The 20750-nt window shown below is 42.8% G+C and overlaps 2 protein-coding genes across 2 annotated transcripts in view; one reads left to right on the top strand and one right to left on the bottom strand.

The window, feature by feature from the left end:
- Positions 1 to 20750, top strand: part of HTR6 (5-hydroxytryptamine receptor 6) — a 742605-nt gene that overhangs the window by 232232 nt on the left and 489623 nt on the right. The gene's annotated exons all lie outside the window — the stretch shown is intronic.
- Positions 1140 to 20750, bottom strand: part of UBR4 (ubiquitin protein ligase E3 component n-recognin 4) — a 123764-nt gene continuing 104153 nt past the window's right edge. The window contains 13 exon segments of the mRNA XM_049772526.1: positions 1140 to 1274; positions 1696 to 1803; positions 2790 to 2917; positions 3375 to 3462; positions 7138 to 7218; positions 8208 to 8405; positions 11066 to 11187; positions 14881 to 15054; positions 15348 to 15429; positions 16255 to 16396; positions 17279 to 17388; positions 18497 to 18654; positions 18760 to 18889. Coding sequence (XP_049628483.1) covers positions 1140 to 1274; positions 1696 to 1803; positions 2790 to 2917; positions 3375 to 3462; positions 7138 to 7218; positions 8208 to 8405; positions 11066 to 11187; positions 14881 to 15054; positions 15348 to 15429; positions 16255 to 16396; positions 17279 to 17388; positions 18497 to 18654; positions 18760 to 18889 — 1656 coding nt within the window.

Raw genomic sequence — 20750 nt, 5'->3', positions numbered from 1 at the left:
CCAAGATCTGCATTTTCTCTACCTCTCCAAAGGAAAGGTATGGGATGATGCGAAGCAGGCCCTGCAGCACACTAGGGTTGGACCGAACAAAGGTACTGTTGATCTGATCCAATAGCATTACAAGTTGATCTTTGTCACCTGTCAGGAGGAGATTGCCCTGCAATAGAACAGAGGATAGAAGGCATTTTACTGAGGTTAGGACGTAAACTGATCTCGGAGGTCATGCAATCCCCAGAGCCACCAGAAGAAGACCTTATGAAGCTTCGGTTCTAATAACCCTTGGGGAATAACCAAGATCCTGTGTTCCACCTAATAGTTTAGTTTTATGGTTCTGAAATGGCTGTTAATAGATTTGGATGATCAAAAAATGTATACCAATACAATCTAGTCTCCCTGCAAGAGAAGATAAGCTACTTAATATCCATTTGTTAATCTCCAAATGAAACACTAGTACTGGTAAGAACGAACATGGTAGATGGAAAATGAACTAAAACTAAGTAAAAGCTGCAGACTGGGATTCTAGACCTAAGTCTTTCAGTAACCACTGAACATTGAACATCTCATTTTACTCCTTTGGGATAAGTTCCTCAAATGTAAAATAAGGGGTTAGACTAAGCTCCTGTCTATCAGCTAGAACATGTTAGGAACAACTTATAGGTAAAAGATTCTCTTGTAGTATGTGAAAGGTTGGGGGGGTTATTAGAGATTGATTTAATAAAAAACTTCACAAATGTGAAGCATAAGCTTTATCATAAGTCACTGCTAGCCCACAAGATTATCTTTAACAGGGGCCGGAGCAGTGGTGCAGTGGTAGAGTGTCTGCCTTGCGCACACAAACCTAGGACGAACTGCGGTTCGAACCCCTGGCATCCCGTAAGGTCCCCCAAGACAGGAGCAACTTCTGAGCGCATAGCCAGGAGTAACCCCTGAGCGCCTATGGGTTTGGCCCCCCCCAAAAGTATCTTTAACAGCTTTTCTTTTCTTTCTCTGAAATTACAGTTTCAGGTCCAGTACAATGATGTCACTATTAATTGAGCTAAGCAAGTTCGATCATTCCTGGCTGGGCTTAGGTAGGCATGAACAAGCATGTTGCTGGCAATGAGAGAATGCAGGCTCCCGGTGTCTACCGTTGGATAAAATCAGGTCCCACTCACCTTGTCCTCACTCAGGGGCTCAGCATTGGACTCATCCAGAATGATCTCCATGATACTAAGCACCTGTTCAGCCACAGCTGCACCGCCACTATCTTTGCTTTCTTGTTCAGCTAACAGTGCCTGCAGAGAGACTTAGTCATTCCCACGGAGAAAGGGGCACAAACACTTTTGAAAAGTCAAGCACATGGGCTTCAAGGACCTTGACAATGTGACAGACACAGTTTCTTTCTGATTGCTCTGGGAACAATGGAACTATATTCTGTTGGTATATAGACTTGACTGTTCTAAAGACTAATCTTTTCTCTGATCTGAATTCAGAAAAGAAACAAATCAGCTCCAGTATGTCAATGTAGCAACAAGCAGTGGGCCAATAGGAGGAGAAACACCCTGAATAATGGGATCCTTAAGGTCAGCCAGCCAGGTGGATGAAGGAGCTGAAGAGGACACAATCTCCTTTCACCCTAGCCTAGAACTGAGGTCCCTTTTGGCCACCTAAGACTTCTGAGACTCAGGCTTTATCTCTTGCAGCTCACACACTCACCAAGTTCAGAGTCCCTAGCATGACATTCAATGTGTTCATTTCTAGTTTCACCAGTTGTTGCCGATTGACTTTCACCTTCACGCAGTAACTGAACAATTTTAGCAGCACCTGACAAGGCAATAAAGAAAAAATCTATAAGAAATGGGGGAAGATATGCTCACAATGCAGCAGGTATTGAAACGAAGAGGTTAGCAGGTCTAAGTATCACTAAGGAAACATGGGAAGGTGCCTGGATCTCAAACCAAGCTCACACTTTGAACAGCAGACCCTGTTTTTGCTTTGGATTTTGGGCCAAACCCAGCGGTGCTCAGGGGATACTTCTGGCTCTCTGCTCAGAAATTGGCTCCTGGCAGGCTCGGGGGACCTTATGGGATGCCGGGATTCAAATGCCCTACCACTGTACTCTCTCTCCTGCCCCAGAACAACACTCTTAACATCTCTAAAATGATGGCAGTAACACAATTCCTGATGGCACAGATGATGAATAACTTTAAGGCAATTGCCTTAAAGGCAATTTCAGTGCAAACTCAGATTTTAGTATTAAGTATCATATATATTATATATAATATATAAAAATTAAATATAAATATAAAAAAATTCTAAAACTCATAGTTGTGGGAATTCAGAAGCACACAGGTCAAATGAAAGTGAGCACTTTGTTCTCCTGTCTTCTCCAAGTGAAAATAGTGAAATATCTATGGAGCCTATGGAAACCACAACTCCTTAGTAATAACCTGAATAACCAAATTAAATCCTGGCCCCCAAAAAAGCTACTAAATTCACTTACAAAGCAGTAATAATATAGTACTACTGTTGCTGCTATTGTTGGCATTACTAACTAGTACTACAATGCACCAGAGCAACTGCAGGGATAGAGAGGAAACAGGGGATAGACAAACCAAACAGATCCAGGACAAGACTTGTCATTCTGGTTTTCTAGAAGCAGACCAAAATGAGAGCAGCATGAAATGAACCTTAAGGGTGGAGAATTTAGGGAAGTTGCCAGGTAATTTTCTGACTCGCTCTGGTTCATATGGCACCATGCTGCCTTCTAGAGTTAAGTGGCTGGTCCCACTTTGGTGTCTCCAACTCACTGTTAGGAGATGGCGGCCTTGCTTGAAATCTTTGATCCCTGCCAGTCTGTTAAGCATGCACTCTAGGCCTCCACATTGGGCCATCACACCAGCCATCTTATATACTTCTTCTTCATCTTCTTCTTCATCTAGGGGAAATAAAGGGAAGGGTAAAAATGGGATTCATACAAAGTCCTCTTCCAGGTTGTTAGTCTGCTTTTTCATTATAAAAGAGTTGACATTAGATATTAAATTATGTGATCTCACTCCTAGTAGTTATTTTTAAAAGACTGAGTCAAATATTTACTTAATTTTATGAATTTATAAGACCATGACCAGCAATGAAATAAAAAAACTAGAAATAAATCTCAGCTCACTTGCTGCTAATTACATTTCCTCTGAATTGTTCCCCAACCCAAGAGACTCCCAAGAATATCAGTCCATAGACATATACATAATACAGCAGAGAAGAAAATGTCCCATAATTTTAATAAGAAGTACAAGAGGTTATTTGTCCAAGTACTCCTGAATCCTAAATTATGAACCTCTTGTTAATTCTAATCCTGAAATCCAGTATTCAACAGTGTGTGTCAAAAGGGGTCATACCTGTGGTGGAGTCTAGGGACTCAATAAACTCCTCTGTGGCATCACCCAGCAGCCCTCGCATTCGGTAAACAATCCTCATGGGTTCTCCCTGAGGAGAAAAATGTATACTTTTAAAAAGGACCAGAAAATGCAAAGGACCAAACACCTAGTCTTGATTAAAGCCTTAGCAATATCGACATCTACTATTTATCTTTTATTTTTTTCCTTTTGGTTTTTGGGTCACATCTGGCAGCACTCAGGGGTTACTCCTAGCTCTAGGCTCAGAAATCACTCCTGGCAAGCTCGGGGGACCATATGGGATAGCAGGATTCGAACCACTGTCCTTCTGTATGGAAGGCAAATGCCCTACCTCCATACTATGTCTCCGGCCCCTACTATTTGTCTTTTTAAGGTTTTAACTGTAATATTTAAAACCAAATGCTCAAGGGAAAGGAAGCTACTTTTACTTTGTCTCTACCACAGGCAAGAATTGTGTGAAGCATTTTATAGATATAAATCATTAATTTCATTAAATTACATAAAAAGTATTCTTCATATGTGATTTACTCAGTGCTAAGTATTACAGTAGTGAAGTCCTGAAAACTCAGTTAAAATGCTTATTCAAAATGATCCTCCTCTGAGTCCAGGTTGAATACATTTAAAGTTCATATTCCTTCAGAATTTCTTTAATCAGTGGAGACCATATTCAAGGAATTAGGTCAAGGAGGGTCAATTATCTCAAAAAGCTTTGATTCAAGTCTCAGCAATAAATATTATATGATCTTTGCCTCTGAAGATGCTGATTTGTACAGTATAACTATGCAGCAAGAAGACTTCATAGAAATGTGCATAAGCTGCAATCTGTAACTTAATGAAATGATTCAAATGAGCCTTTTATAGATTAGTAGACTCTAGTAGTTTCACTAAAATGGAAGTTCATGTAGTTCATTTATAGGTAAGCTACTAATTGAGGCATTCTAGTATGCATGAGAAATAGTATGTATGAGAACTGCACTGTAGGAAACACAGTGGAGAGGTTACTACTCTAATAATAAAAAAAAAACACTGGGTAAAAAGAACCTATGAAAAAGTCAGTTCCAGAAATATTTCCAGGTATGGAAGCCCAAAGGGAACTCCTAAGAAAAAGAACAGACAAAGAACATGGACAGGAAGAGAAAGAAACAGAACAGGCCTCGAAGCATTAGCAGAAGAGATGATTTATCAGGTAAGTGGAGGATGTGAGTCAAATGTTCCTGAACTTCTATTGTATCTCATGCTTCAAAAGGAGAGATGCCTAAGTTCATTCCTTGGTTTTCCATAACTCCATTTTAGGGAGGGGGGTGTCCCACACCTGGCAGCATTCAGGGGTCACTCCTGGCAGGCTCAGGGGACCATATGGGATGCCGGGATTCAAACCAGGGTCTTTCCTGTGTTGGCTGCATGCAAGGCAAACGCCTTATGGCTGTGTTATCCCTTCAGCCCCATAACTCATTTTATAAGAGTACCCACAGTCTGTCTTAATTTCCTTTTTCTTTTCTTTTTTTTTAAACATTTATTTATATATTTTGGTTTTGGGGCCACATCTGGCGGCGCTCAGGGGCTACTTCTAGCTCTGTGCTCAGAAATTGCTCCAGGCAGGCTCAGGGGACCCATGTGGGATGCCAGAAATCAAACCATGGATCGTTCAGTGTCGGTCCTGTACAAGGCAAACTCTATTGCTCTAATATTTTTATTTAAGCACCATAATTAAAAACATTGGGTTTCAATTATAAAAGAGAACACCACCCATTCACCAGTGCAACATTCCCACCATTGTCTTAATTTCTTATGTATACCAGAAGTTATGCTATTCTATTCTATTTTAAACACAATGGTGACAAGGTAGTTCATACTAGTTTTTTTTTTTTTAGATAAAGTTGCTCATGATTGACTTACAGTCATATAGTGTACAACCACCTTCTCCAGAATGCATTTCCTGCCACTAGTGCTGTTCTATTTTAATACTAACGAATCAACGGCAAAAAGCCTTGAATGCTACATATTCCTCTAGCAATAATGCCAGTCAACTGGTAGATCAAACACCAGTTAACCCTAACCAGGATTCCCAGCACAAAAGGAGAACAGAAAGGAGAGAATTAATTCAAACATGTAATAAATTAAAAGACAATAGCAAGTTTTTCGTGAGCCTGTAAAATAACTGCAACGTTCAAACACTGCTAGAAAAATTTGAAGTGGAATATAATTTGGCAGTTTCTTTGAAAGTTAACAATATACCTGCCATATGATTAAACATTTTTGCATAACACTGTTCACTGATATTAAAAATGACCAATTGCTAATATTTACATCAACGTGAATTAAGTCTTCTAAAATTTTATGGTGAAAAAAAAAAAAAGCATACCCACACACACAAAAAATTAAAGGCCCACATATGTCAACAATCTACAACTAATTTAGTTTCTTTTCAATGTGTTTTTGTATTTGGATTATACCTGTCATCGTTCAGGTCTTTTACTTGGCTCTGTACTCAGAACAGAGTGTGGAGACCATCTGGGGCTTCAGGGATTAAACTTGGCCATATTCAAGGCAAGTACTATGCCCTCTATACTACTGCTCTGGCCCTAATTTAATTTTTGGACCACACCCAGTGATGCTCAGGGGGTATTTCTGGTTATGTGCTCAGAAATCGCTCCTGGCTTGGGGGACCATATGGGATGCTGGGATTGAAATGTGGTCTGTCCTGAGTCAGCCAGGATGGACAAACACCCTACCACTGCGCCATTGCTCTGGCCCTGTTGAGTTGCTTAGACTCCAGAGGCATTTCTGCTTATATAATTAAATCATTTGAATCATTTAATAAAGAATTTCAGAACATGAACAGAGAGAGGAAATGGGATGGATAAAAAGAAATGCAGGAAAGAGAAAGAAAAACGAAGAGAGTGATTAAGAAGAGACATGAGCTGGAGATAAAATACACACCATCTGCAGGTGGCTGACCCTATAGCTGGACACTTCCATACCACATGGTCACCGGGACTGAAACTCACTGTTATAAGTCCCAGAAGCTCCTTAAACACTACCAGGGAAAAGCCCTTAGGGAAAGTCCCAAGAACAGTGCATCCTTGAGACCTGGCATTAACTACTAGTTCGACTGGCCAAGAGTTTTCCAGAAGACAACTCCCAATACTCTCTTGAAAGAGGTATGGAAGGCTTTCATGAGTGGGCAGATAGCCCTGAGACAGCCCAAGGGACAAAAGCACCACACTTCCTCATTTCCCTTTCCCTGCCTCAAGAATATCTACCTGAGTATCAATTCAAGCGGAAACGTGCTCAATCCTTGACACAGTCACTGGACATGTGCTCTGATAACAGAGCAGGCCATAAGGCTGAGAATCTCATTTGGAGGAGCTCACATGCGAAGAGTAAAGATAGGCATTCCCCACGACAGTGCTTCTCACACTGCCCAACATGTGGTGTGCAGGCCCCAAACCGCTCATCTTCCCCTGAAGCTCCCTTACTGTCATTCAGCAGGTGCTTCCAAAGATGATGATTGGTTTTTTCTATACAAGCTGCTGCCTCTGAGACCAGGCTTAGCTCAGGAGAAAGTGGAAAGAAAGCTTCAGAAGCAGTCTGAAATAGGGTGATTATTAACAATTGTCCCTCTGGTGTAAACCAGAAAAGGGAAACCATACTTTCAATCCTCAAAGTAACCATGCCATTCTTGGGGGATGTGAGAGAGAGAGCCAGGAAGGGCGGGGGAGAAAGCAAGCATTCATGCACATACCTCATTTGTGGTACACCAGACTTTCTTGTAAACCTCAGCCACAGGAAGGTCCAAACTGATGATTTTGTTGTTCACTAGAAGCTGAACAGAATAAAAGGTTGTTCAAAATAATGCAAGGCAAGTAAAATTCAAGATCAAAAGGCACTTAATGTCACTGCTTCTAATTATTTATTTATTTATTTATTTATTTATTTATTTAGTGGTTTTTGGGTCACACCCGGCAGTGCTCAGGGGTTATTCCTGGCTCCAGGCTCAGAAATTGCTCCTGGCAGGCAAGGGGGGACCATATGGGGTACCGGGATTCGAACCAATGACCTCCTGCATGAAAGGCAAACGACTTACCTCCATGCTATCTCTCCGGCCCCCCTAATTATTCATTTTGAGGTATCATGGTTCTCCCTCTAACCATTCTGTGTGTGATCAACATTTGAGGTTAACTTCTTGTTGAAGACCTTCTCTACTCCTGAGTCCATTTCAGGATGAGAACCAGGAAGAGTGATTTTTTTTTTCTCTTTCACTCAATATTTTTCACCATGGATAATTTAACTCTAGAGCCCAGAGGCTGTTTGCTAGGAGGTATCAGATCACAGGTCAGAAACCTGAATTTGAAGCTGAGTGTTAATAGGGAATTTTTCTTTTTCTTTTAATTTTTGGGTTACATGTGGCAGTGCCAGGGCTTATTCCAGGCTCTGCATTCAGGAATTATACTACTGGTGGGGCTTGGGAAAATCATATGGGATGCTGAACCCAGGTCAGAGGCAAGGAAAGTTAGCACCCTACTGATTCTTTGGCCGAAGAGGTTAGTTAATAAAATTGGAATCACTGGGTACCTTTTGCTAGAGAATAAGAATTAAAGAATATTAATGACACAACAAAGTGACTTGTTTACTGTATGCCAGGCAGTGGGCAGGATCCTTTATAATTAATTAGCACCATGTGAGGCAGCTAGATGGGAATCACTAGTCCCTTTTATAGGTAAACTGAAGCAAAATACCTCCCCAAATTATAGTAGCTTCTAGGAGGAACCTATATTGATCTCAGCTCATGTCAGCATTGCCCCTTTTTGTTACCTCCATCCCACTGTCATCTTCCAGAAGAGCCACCAAGTCACAGTCCTGGCAAATCTTGTTCTTTATATCTCTCATAAGTGGCCCAATGCCTGGTTCATTGCTGCTATAGGGATTTCCAGGCATCCTGCCTTGTAAGAAGTCTTCTTGCTGGGGATCCTTCTCCAAGGTCACAAAGAACTCAGTGACTTCATTCTCCTCCTAAAGGTCAGAAAGGTGGCAATATGAGAAGGGATGGCCACCAGGTCAGGAGAGGGGGGGGGCAGCGCCCTTTAGTCATTCCATGCTACACTGAGGGAAATGTTCCAATCGCATTTATCCCCCTACCCCTACAAAGGGAGTTCACTGGTAGAATGCTTGCCTTTAAAACCCTGCTTGTCTTTAAAAGTCCAGGTTATAAAGAATTCAGTCCCTACATGGATGAATATAGAGATTATTATGCTGAGTGAAATGAGTCAAAGAGAGAGGGATAGACATAAAATAATGTCACTCATCTGTGGGATATAAAAGGAAAAATAGTATAGTAATAATATCCAAAGACAATAGAGATGAGGCTCAGGAGGACCAGTCCATGGTAGGGAGCTTGCCACAAAAAGTGGTGGATGCAGTTAGGGTAATGAAAGGTCCATGGTGACGATACCTGGAACTGAGCACTCTGGACAAGAAGTGGGTGCTGAGAGGAGATAAAGTGATATGCATGGTATCTGTTCATTAGGAAGGAGGGAGGGAAGGCGAGAGGGAGAGGGAAAGAATAAAATGTCTGCTCTAGAGGAAGGCGAGGGAGGGTGGTTGGGAGGGGAAAATGGGGACATTGATGCACTGGTGGTGGGAAAGGGCACTGGTGAAGTGCCCATTTTATATATATAAAATCAAATCTCTAGCACTACCTCACATCACTGATTCCACTGACAACACTATTGTAATCCTTGGCGCCACAAGTATGTTAGTAAACCACAATCAAGTGTGTGTGGGCATCACAACAGCTAAAGTTTGTATCTCCAGCAAGCTCTATAATTAAATGTGCAAGCACCACAGTCAAAAGTTGTTATCCTCTGGTTATCATAACAATAAACAAAAAAGAGGGTTTTTTTTGTTTGTTTTGAACACACATGGTAGTACTCCTGATTCTGTGCTCAGGGACTACTTCTGGAGGGGCTTGGGGTACCATATGTGGTACTAGGATCACTCCCATATGGCTTGATGGTTATGTATACCCCCTTATACTATTGTTCTGATTCAAATAAATATGTAGAAAGGACAGAATGATGAGAAGTGATTCTACTGCAAACCACCTTTAATATCAAACATTGCTGAAATCCAAGGATTTCAGTGAGGAAAGTAAACCAAACAAAAGATGAGGAAGATGACATATGAAATGCTGAGCAAAGGTAGTGATGTCTTTCTAAATGATCATCCTTAAGTCAGGCAGTCTTCTGGAACCAGCTCAAATGCTGAGGACATGCCTGACATGAATAAGTACTATGACTGAACCCTAGCAATGCTGATGTGACCCTCAGCATCACTAACATTAAATCATCTGACTAATGACATAAAGGTCAAGCAACTCCAAGGTTAAAGGTCTCCCACTCCTGCCCCCAACCCTCCAATTTGTTTTTCATCAAATTAAGAGGTTCTTTGATCACACAGCACTCAGAGATAAACAACTATAATGACCAACCATCATCACTAACTGATGATAGTGGGAGTTCATCCTTCCTCAATGCTTCCCAAAGTGGTCGAGGCAAATCCTGCTGGAAAGATCCAGAGGGACCAGAGAGGTCCCTCTTTCTGTTTGCTTAAAGATAGGTGGGTGTTGAGCCCCCCTCTTCTGAAAAAGGAAATGGTAGGTCATATAAGTTTGGGAGCACTGTTTTAGCTCAATATAGTTCCTTTCACAGCACGGACTATTAAGCAATGGATTCTGACAACTGAAGGTTAGTACTTTTATTTTTCTGTTTTGAGTCATACCCAGCAGTGCTTACAGTTTACTCCTGGCTCTGCATACAGGAATCTCGCCTGGCAGGGCTTGGGGACTGTTGGTGTACCTATCTGAGACCCTGGATTTGGTGTAGATACCTAAGACCCACCCATTTCTGGGAGGGGTCTTGGGAACCGGATATTAGGTGTGACCTTACCTGCAAGACCCGGCCCATTCCTGGGAGGGGTCTTGGAATAGGTAGATAAACCCTGGAGCCAGGGGATTAGGGGTGTTTCCCCTTTCGGCCCTGCTGAGCTCTCTGGCTTTAGGGTCTCTGTCTCTTTTGGTCTTGAACCAGGATGGAGGCCAAAGGGAAGATGGCTGAATGGGTTAAGACGCAGGGTAGCCTAGAATGGCTGAATGCTTAGAAGGTTATGAGATAGGCCACACACATGTGGTGAATAGGGCATGAATAAAGCTAATGGTTCCTGATGCCTGTCTCTGGATGAGTCTGATTTTCGCCTTTCACCTGGGCCTGGGACCCGCGGGCTGGATGGGGTTGTGGAACCACGTGGCCTGGGATGGCAGACAGAAATCCATCGCCATCCAGCCCCATCATTAATTATTTGATTCTACAGGGGACCATAAGGGGTACCAGAAATCACAATGAAGTCAGCTACGTGCAAGGTGAGCACACTATCCATCTTACTAGTTCTGGCCCATAATTACATTAAAAAACAGCACAAAACAAATAAGCAAAGCATTGACAAGCCATTAGATTTCCCATCAGAAACAAAAAGTTACGCAGCTTTCCTATATTCTATCAATGGAGCTTTCTAGAATGCTGACCACGTGCTATCACTGCAGTGAGACTGACTGTTTAGGTTTCCAAGATCACCAAGGTATGTCAGGGCCAAACAGCTCAAGCAGAAACACTACTTACAGGATAGATGATGCTGCAGAGACGCTCAAAGATGAAAACAGGAGTCCGGTAGTCGTCCAGATTGTAGCGCTTCGCTGTCTCAATGCACACAGCCATGAAGGCTTTTGTTTCCGACTCTGTACCTGCCAGAAATCAAAGGGGTCAAGTCAGGACTGAGCTTCACACGCAGAAACTAGGAGATTTAAAATGGAGCAGCATCAGGGGCCATAGTAATAGCACAGTGGCAGGGTGTTTGCCTTGTACGAAGCCAACCTGGGACAGACCGGGGTTCGATTCCTGGCATTCCATATGGTTTCCAGAGCCTGACAGGAGCGATTTCAGAGTGCAGAGCCAGGATTAACTCCCGAGTGCATCAATAACAGAGTCTACCTCTGAGTCTTTCAATGTTTCATATTGATGGCATTATTAATACACACATACACCACACACATATTTTTTTGGTTTGGGGTCATACCCAGCAGCACTTAGGGGTTACTCCTGGTTATATGCTCAGAAATTACTCCAGGCAGGCACAGGGGTCCATATAGGATGCCAAGATTCGAACCACTGTCTGTCCTGGATCAGCTGCATGCAAGGCAAATGCCCTACTGCTGTGCTATGTCTTCGGCCCCTGTTAATATATTATGAACCTGAAAACCGGAAGCTGAGCTTCCTTAACACCCAAATGAACAAAGTATATCACAGTTGTATGACATGCTGCCTACAAGAACTATAAATTTTCCTTCTAAAATAAAGGAATTATACTTTCTAGGGAATTTAGCAACCTCTTGTTCAAGGTATGTGCTAAAAATGTCAGAAAAAACCCTAACAGAATTCTAGTCAAGTCGTTTGGGAGTCATAGTCATAATCTTTAAGATTCTTTCTTTTTTTTTTTTTTTTTTTTGGTTTTTGGGCCACACCCAGTAACGCTCAGGGGTTACTCCTGGCTATGTGCTCAGAAGTTGCTCCTGGCTTGGGGGACCATATGGGACACCGGGGGATCGAACCGCGGTCCGTCCAAGGTTAGCGCAGGCAAGGCAGGCACCTTACCTTTAGCGCCACCGCCCGGCCCCTTTAAGATTCTTTCTAAAAGATTAAGTAGATTATCCTCTGTAAACCAAGGAGACAACTTTAAGTTATATGAGGAGGAAGAATTAGGAATTTAAGAATCCAAGTTGCAAAACCACAAACCAGCTCAGCATGGATTGATGAAAATGACATTAAGAATGATTTCCTGGGCCCGGAGAGATAGCACAGCGGTGCTTGCCTTGCAAGCAGCCGATCCAGAACCTAAGGTGGTTGGTTCGAATCCCGGTGTCCCATATGGTCCCCCGTGCCTGCCAGGAGCTATTTCTGAGTAGACAGCCAGGAGTAACCCCTGAGCACCGCCGGGTGTGACCCAAAAACCAAAAAAAAAAAAAAAAAGAATGATTTCCTGGGGCCAGAGAGATAGTGCAGCAGTAGGGCGTTTGCCTTAGACGCTGAAGGATGGTGGTTCGAATCCCGGCATCCCATATGGTCCCCTGAGCCTGCCAGGAGCGATTTCTGAGCGTAGAGCCAGGAGTAACCCCTGAGCGCTGCCAGGTGTGACCCTCCCCCCCCCAAAAAAAAAAACAACAAAAGAAGATTTCTTAGGGGCTGGAACCATAGTACAGCAGGTATGGCGCCTGTACTGCATGCAGCTGACTCAGGTTCAATCTCTAGCATCCCACATGGTCCCCTGAACCTGCCAGGAGTGAACAAGAATGCAGAGCCAAGAGTAAACTCAGAGCATCACTACCTTCAAAACCACCCACCCCCTTGCCTAAAAAAGCAGAGGAGAGTTATTTTCTGGTCTGCAAAGTATTGTGCTGAGATAAGTTAATGAGAAGGGGAGGGGCAGACACTCTCATACGTGGGATGGAAGAAAAAAGGTAGGGGAATAAAAAATGTCCAAAGGCAACTGGTCTTCAGTAGGAAGCTTATGGAGGGAGGGAGGGAGAAGGACAGGAGAGAACAACACTGGGACAATGATGAAGGGGAGATAATCCTCTGGGGTGGAGAGTGTAGTGCTGGAATGTTTTATGTAAGAAATTTCACCAATAGTAGTTTTGTAAACTATGGTACTTACAAAAAAAAGTAAAAACACATGGGGACTTCTTGGGTCAGAATGATTGTATAGTATTTCAAGTATTAGCCTTATACGCAAGCAGGTCCAGGTTGGAACCTGAAAAACTAGAGCACCACTGGGTATGGACCAAAACCCAGTCAATCTATAAATAAATGTGTACGGAATGTTCAGAGACAGGGACAAGAGAGAAGCTGAGTTTAAGCTTTGTGTGGCAAAGTCTAGGCTCAATCCCTCCTGAGTACTGCTAGTATATCTGCCCACCAAAAACAAACCAAATAAAACACAAACTAAACAACAAAAACCATAACAAAAAAAAAAACTCTATAAGCTCACAGTGAAGAATCACAAAATGCAAGGTTAAAAACACCATGAAGATGAGGGCCGGAAAGACAGCATGGAGGTAAGGTGTTTGCCCTTCATGCAGAAGGATGGTGGTTCGAATCCCAGCATCCCATATCGTCCCGAGCCTTCCTGGAGCGATTTTTGAGCACAGAGCCAGGAGTAACCCCTGAGCACTGCCGGGTGTGACCCAAAAACCAAAAACCAAAAAAACAAAAACAAAAACAAAAACAAAAAACAAAATAAACCGAACACCATGAAGAGTAGCAGCAGACAACAGAATCAGATAATTTAATATTTCAAACTTTTTAATAAAAATAAGCTTGGTTTGTTTAAAAATAACTGGATGGAAAGTACAGGTCAAAAAACAGACAACAAAACCTACATAACTCAATGGGTATATGAAACAGACTAAATAGTGAAGAAAAATTAATGAACTGAATGACAGTACTAAAGAAAAAGCTCACGGCTAGGGAAATATCACAAATGGGCTGTGATAAATATTTTGCATGCAGGAGGCTAGAGTTTAATTCCTGGCACTGCATGGTCCCCTGAGCTCTGCTTGAAGCAATTCTTTTTGTTTTTGTTTTTGTTTTTGGGCCACACCCGGCAGTGCTCAGGGTTTACTCTTGGCTGTCTGCTCAGAAATAGCTCCTGGCAGGCACGGGGGACCATATGGGACACCGGGATTTGAACCAACCACCTTTGGTCCTGGATCGGCTGCTTGCAAGGCAAACGCCGCTGTGCTATCTCTCCGTGCCCTGCTTGAAGCAATTCTGAGCACTAGCCTGTGAGCACTGCCAAGTACTGCCACAAGTTCAAAATGAATAAATTATCCAGCATGCGGAGATGGCTCAAAGGACTGAACACATGGTTTCATGCTGGAGTTCCAGGCTTCATTCCCAGCATGGTATGGTCCTGAGCATGGGAACAGGAGAACCCTGCTTCCTACTCCTAATATTATAGGTGTGTCCAAAAAAAAAAAAAAAAAAAAATCCAAACTCAGCATAAAGATACAATGAGACGAACACTTTAAAAGAGTTAATCTGCATGCCAAAGTGACATGGATGGTTGAGATCTATAAGGAAAAGGGAGAACTGAGGCAACGGAAGAGATAATGACAGAGAATTTTTCAGGACCAGTGAAAGACATCAATTACGAACCACTTACTTCATTTTGCTCTAAAAACTTAATATAAAAAGTGTACATTTACTGAATCCAGTGTGGGGTTTTAGTCTTGGGAAATAATACTCTTGAGGAAAGAGATTCTTTCTATGCGTAGACATTAGCCATTCCCCATCTGGTTCTAAGGAAATTAGGCTAAGGTGGCCAGCCTAAACTCAAAGGATGGCAGTCCTCCAGGCTCTGAGCCACTGGAGTAGGCTACCTGTGGTCATGTCCTCCAGCATCTCCAGTAACATATCCTGGGTCTCATCAATCAACTTGGTCCTCTGCACCACCAACTTCCGTAAGCACAGGTACCCATTCAGCACAGTTCCCACCAAGCGACTTTTAAAGTGTCTTTTGATGGATTCCACCTCAACAAAGGAGGAGAGAAGGCCTGTTGAGACAAGGAAAAAGTTGTTGCATGAACTCTGGATGAGAAGATTTGTGTCTTTAATGCAAGGAAAAGCTACTTTATGACTAGCATAGAGCAGCTGCTCAAGGAGCTAGTCAACAAAGAATAGAAATAATTTAAAAAGCAAACCCCCTAATTATTGAGAAAACAGACTAACTCTGTTTTATGGTCAACACAAAAGAGAAGCAAGCCAACCCCAGCTTTTAGAGAACATAGACCCAACCTAAACATATAGCTAGAGTGCCCTAAAGGAAGGACCAGATACCCATCACTACCTGTGAGACTTTTGAGGGCATAGCCCTGCTGTAGATCTGTACTCAGAGTGGCTTCCTCAAGGGCCAGCAAGCGGGCTATTTCCTAAAGAAGACAATAAGCATAGTTAGTGTGACTGCACTGTCACACACAGGCCCACAAGCTTGCTATCTCATCCAAGAAACTGTACGGGCTGAAAAGAACATGCAACAGGTTGGAGAATACTTCACACAGGGCCAAGATCTAACCCCTAGGATCTCCGTCTCCATAACACTCAGGGGCAATCATCGTGTCCCCAAGTGATGCCAGATGTGATATCCTCTAGCTCTCTACTAAAAGAAAATGCTGCAGTGACCGTTTTATTCTAATGATTCCTCTGCCAAACTCTTGCAGAACTTCTTTCCAAGAAGCTAAGGAAAGTTACAATAATTATGGACATCTAAATTGTTAAAGTTAAGAAAACAAAAACTGGGAAGGAGAGATCAGAGAGTGCTTGCTTGCTCTGCATGTAGCTGACCCAGGTTCAATCCCCAGCACCATATATGGTCTCCACAGCATAGAGCAAAATGTAAGTCCAAAGCATAACCAGGTATGCTCCCATATCAAAAAACAACAACAACAACAAAAAAACAACCCCAAGAACAAACAAAACTGAAAACTGTCTAATACCAATGTCTCCTTTTTCGTTTGTCCACTTTTGAGTTACATCTCGTGTTGCTGGGGGATCATATGGAATGTGAGGGATTGAACTTGGGTCAGCACATACAAAGCAAATGCCCTACCCACTGTACTATTACTCCAGTCCCTAAATAAAAATGTTTTCAATAACTTTCTTTTCATTCAAGACCACCACCACAGAACTTCTAACAGAAAGAGTACAATAAAAAGCAGATCAAAGAAGGTAATCTCCAAAGTTATGGGATCAGATACCTTGGTGATGAGATTGCCCACATAGGGCAGGAGCCCCCTTGCTGCCAGGTAGACCTTCCAGTGAGCTGAGGTGATAAGCTTCTGGTAGAGAGCCAAGTATTCTGCAGCACACTCTCCAGCTATGCTCAGCTCATCGAGGTAACTGCCATGGAGAGAAGGGCACAGTGTGAGGGCTAATTCTAACAGTTCTTCTCATCTCTTGCTGTCTTCTACTCATTTCCCTTCCTTTGTAAAAGGGTCAAGCGCCCAAGAAAACATCACAGTGACACATGGGGAACTGCCTACATGAGAAGACTTCAGACAATAGAAGATGAAATACAATACAATGCTTATTTATTTATTTATTTTTTTTGGTTTTTGGGCCACACCCGGTGACGCTCAGGGGTTACTCCTGGCTATGCGCTCAGAAATCGCTCCTGGCTTGGGGGACCATATGGGACGCCGGGGGATCGAACCGCGGTCCGTCTCCTAGGCTAGCGCAGGTAAGGCAGGCACCTTACCTCGAGCGCCACCGCCCGGCCAATACAATGCTTATTTAAAATAATAAACAACAACATCTCAGTGGTTATCTCAGCAGCAAGACCAGGTGAACCTGGACAGCATATTTAGAAGGTAAATATCATATTGTTTAGTGGCCAAAAACCTGGGCTTTGGAACTCAATTACACTGTCAGATGCAACAAATTATTCATATACTTTAAGCTTAGGTTGCCCTGAAGATTAAATGACATTATATACCAATATAAATAACAAGATAGATCAAGCATTTATATTTAGATCATAAGATCTCAATAGGTATTAGTTGCTGCTTTTGCTACTCCTATCCCTGGGCCACAGCACCATTACTACTGGCAGCACTAAAGCTCATCTTTCAATACTTTGTTTCTGTAGTATTCCACATAAAAAGAAAATGGCTACAGGCCACAGGTGTGCCCAGCATCATGCTGATCTATGGATTCCCTGGGAAAAGGGAAAAGGCTTTAAATAAACCTGATCTTCCTCCCCCTACTTCCTTCACATGATACCTGGTAAGGAGGTCAAGGACTTGCTGCTTGCGGCTAGGAATGGTGGCTAATGCTTCAACAATGGTACAGGCTGCCTGCCGTGCAGCCTGTGTTGCTGGAGTGAAGAGCACCTGCAAGACAATGGAGAGAAAATCTTGGCTCAGGTGATCGCCTTTTCCAGTAGGCCCCTACCTGAGCATGGTCACCTCTCACCCAGTCAGAAGTCCCCTGGGTACTGCTCCAGAAAAGGAATTAAGGTAAAAATCCAGAGAAACAATTATTAGGGTTAAGGTGCTTGCTGGATGTGAGGTTCACTGGCTGCAATCTGGTTCCATCTTTGGCACTGCTGACCATTCTGAGTACAGGCAGGAGGATCCCTGAGCACAGCTAAGCGTGGCTCGAAAACAAATGGTAAAGTCAAGTATGAAAGAGGTCTCCTCTCCAGCAAGTAGTCTGGGGATCCTATCTAACATGATTGCACTTTGAAAAAAGATAAGCAGGTACTTTCCTTAGCAAAGACTTCCATAATCTATTTTTTGGGTGCTATCTAATGAATACTTATATTGTATACAAAACAAGTATTGTTTAACTTTGTTTCTTGGGTGTGGGTGGGTTTTTGGGTGCTCAGGGGTTACTCTTGGATCTGCACTCAGAAATCACAGGTCAGGGGACCACATGGAATGTCAAGAATTGAACCCAGGTCTGTCCCAGTTGGACACATGCAAGACAAATGCCCTACCGCCATGCTATCGCTCCAGCCCCAAGTACTACTTAATTTGTATGTCAATGAACAAATGACATCTCCAAAATAAAATTATGACCATATGCCATTTCCGGGCCACTCACATTCCAACTCAACTTTATTTCCATTACGAGGTTCACTTATCTCCTATAATCCTTTAATAAAGCTAGTTTGCTTCCAATAAATAACATACATTTTCACAAAGAGAGTTAGACAAGGGAACAGACAAGAGTAGATGTGAAAGCTGGAGAAAGGCTGAGCACAGTACTGAAATTCAGCACCATTAAGGTGTGAGGGAGACATAGAAAGCACAATATGCTTGATGAGAAGAACATAATTCCTGTTTTGACCAGCCCAGTGTGCCTCCTACTTGAGAGGAAGTAAGAACAGCAAAGAGAAAGCAAATTATTCCATAAAAGGGAAAGAATATATACACTGTTGGCATGTGGGGTTGGGCTTGGCAGGGCAAGGGGCCAAGCAGGAGGGAAGTCACTCACCTGCCGCAGCCAGTTGTTATGGCCCAACTTCAGATCCAAGGGTGGGGTCCTCTTTCCCCGCTTACTTAGAAACTGCTTCCACCGCCACACGTACTTCTCAATCAAATAGAGGTGGCGAAGCTCTGATTTGCTAGGGGACTTCCCATTGCCGTCTATCCCTGGTAAGTATAGGAAGAGACAAAGAAAAGAAAAAAAAAAAAATCATCACAGGGGATGCAGGTCACAAATGAGAGATTTCCCAAGAGTAGGACATTCTGACATACCTCTAATTGGAAGACATTTCTTCCAGGCTTCATAGGATGCTTTGGGGTCTCTCTTGAGCCACAGCTGAGCCTGGGCATGGATCTCATTACAGTATGGCTTAACTGTGGTGAGGGCCTCAATGGGAACATCCTGGAAGGAGGAGGACAAGCGGGGCAAGAGTGTGAGAAGCATATCTGAGCCATAGCTCAATGGTACTGATATCCTCGAAACATATATGCAAAGACAAGAATTAAAGGATCAATAGCCATGTCTTTTAGACACTAACGTGCGCTCCTACTAAAGATTTTTGTTCAGGTTTAACTGTAAAATATCCATATGTAGCTTTAGGTCACCAAATTTAACTGTGCAGAATAAGAAGTAGGAACCCTGTAGGAACCTTACACGTTAAGAAACTGAATACTGGGTTTAGCACATAGATGGCAAGCAATTTTGTACATGTCTATGACTAATGACGTGAGAAAACAATATTTATGAAGGAGAAAGTTTCTTCTTTTCAATCAAGGATTGATTATATTTACTGGGATTCAATTGAAGGAAATAAATATCCCTCAAAGGGAAGATAGAGGATTCCTCAGTTAGCCTTCTTTGGACTGATGGGACTCTCTGGGTTAGAGTCAAAAAGCTTACTACTCAGAAGTCCTTTTCCTTACAGTGAAATGTTTGCTTCCCCCATTGTTTCCCTCCTCTATGCCGACAGAGACTCTATCAGCATGAAGTGAAAATAGAATTGTTCTTGTAGAATTGTAGAGCCTGGGAAAAAGAGAATTCTGAGTCTTTAATTGATACAAGCAAGTCAATCTGGCTCAGTTAGTTATTTTAGAATAAAAACCTGAATCTATCCATTCACTTAAAAGGGATTTAATGAAGGGCCAGAGAAATAGCATGAAGGTAGGGCATTTGTCTTGCATGCAGGTCAGTGGTTCGAATCCAGGCATTCCATATGACCCCCCCCCCGAGCCTGCCAGGAGTGACTTCTTTTCTTTTCTTTTCTTTTTTTTGGTTTTTGGGCCACACCCGGCATTGCTCAGGGGTTACTCCTGGCTGTCTGCTCAGAAATAGCTCCTGGCAGGCACGGGGGACCATATGGGACACCGGGATTTGAACCAACCACCTTTGGTCCTGGATCGGCTGCTTGCAAGGCAAACGCCGCTGTGCTATCTCTCCAGGCCCCAGGAGTGATTTCTGAGCGTAGAGCCAGGAGTAACCCCTGAGCCCTGAGTGCTGCCCAGTGTGACCCAAAAACCAAAAAAAAAAAAAAAATCAAAAACAAAACAAAACAAAAAAAAACCCCAAAACCCAAAAAACCCAAAAGTGATTTAATGACTGGCTATTATATGTTCAATGCCCAACTGTAAACTGGACATAAAAACATTTAGTTAGATACTAGATTGAAGGATTCATAGCCTGCGTAGAAGGGAACTGCATCTCCTGAGGAGCAGCTAAGGATAGAAGAAACTTCTGGGCAGAAAAAGGCTCTAGCATCTAGCCACAGTTGAGACTATCCATGAACCAGCATGGTCAGGCACTCGGGCTAGACACTCTACACTCTGAAGAACTGATCTGCATAAAATTGCTTACTCTTCACAATTCTTCAAGGCAGAGACTGAATTGCTATTTCAAGATAGGGAAATTGAAGTATTTTTCTCAAGCTCACAATGCTGGTCAATCGAAGAGTTGGGATTTAAGACCAAGAAGTCTGTTCAAAGCCTAAAATTTCAGCACTGTGCCTTCAGGTGTAAAGGTTCGAATAGAAAAATAACACCAGGGGCCAGAGTGGTGGTGCAGTGGTAGGACATTTGCCTTGTACGTGGCTGACCTAAGATGGACCATGGTTTGATCCCTGGCAGCCCATATGGTTCTCCAAGCCAGGAGTAACCCGAGTGTCACCAGGTATGGCCCAAAAACAAAAGGAAGGAAGGAAGGAAGGTAGGAAAGAAGGAAGGAAAGAAAGAAGGAAGGAAGGAAGGATGGAAGGAAGGAAGCAAGGAAG

The sequence above is a fragment of the Suncus etruscus genome, chromosome 4 (assembly GCF_024139225.1).
Source record: "Suncus etruscus isolate mSunEtr1 chromosome 4, mSunEtr1.pri.cur, whole genome shotgun sequence".
Lineage (NCBI taxonomy): Eukaryota > Metazoa > Chordata > Mammalia > Eulipotyphla > Soricidae > Suncus > Suncus etruscus.
Note: the sequence above shows the minus strand (reverse complement) of the source record. Positions and strands in the feature narration are given on the sequence as shown.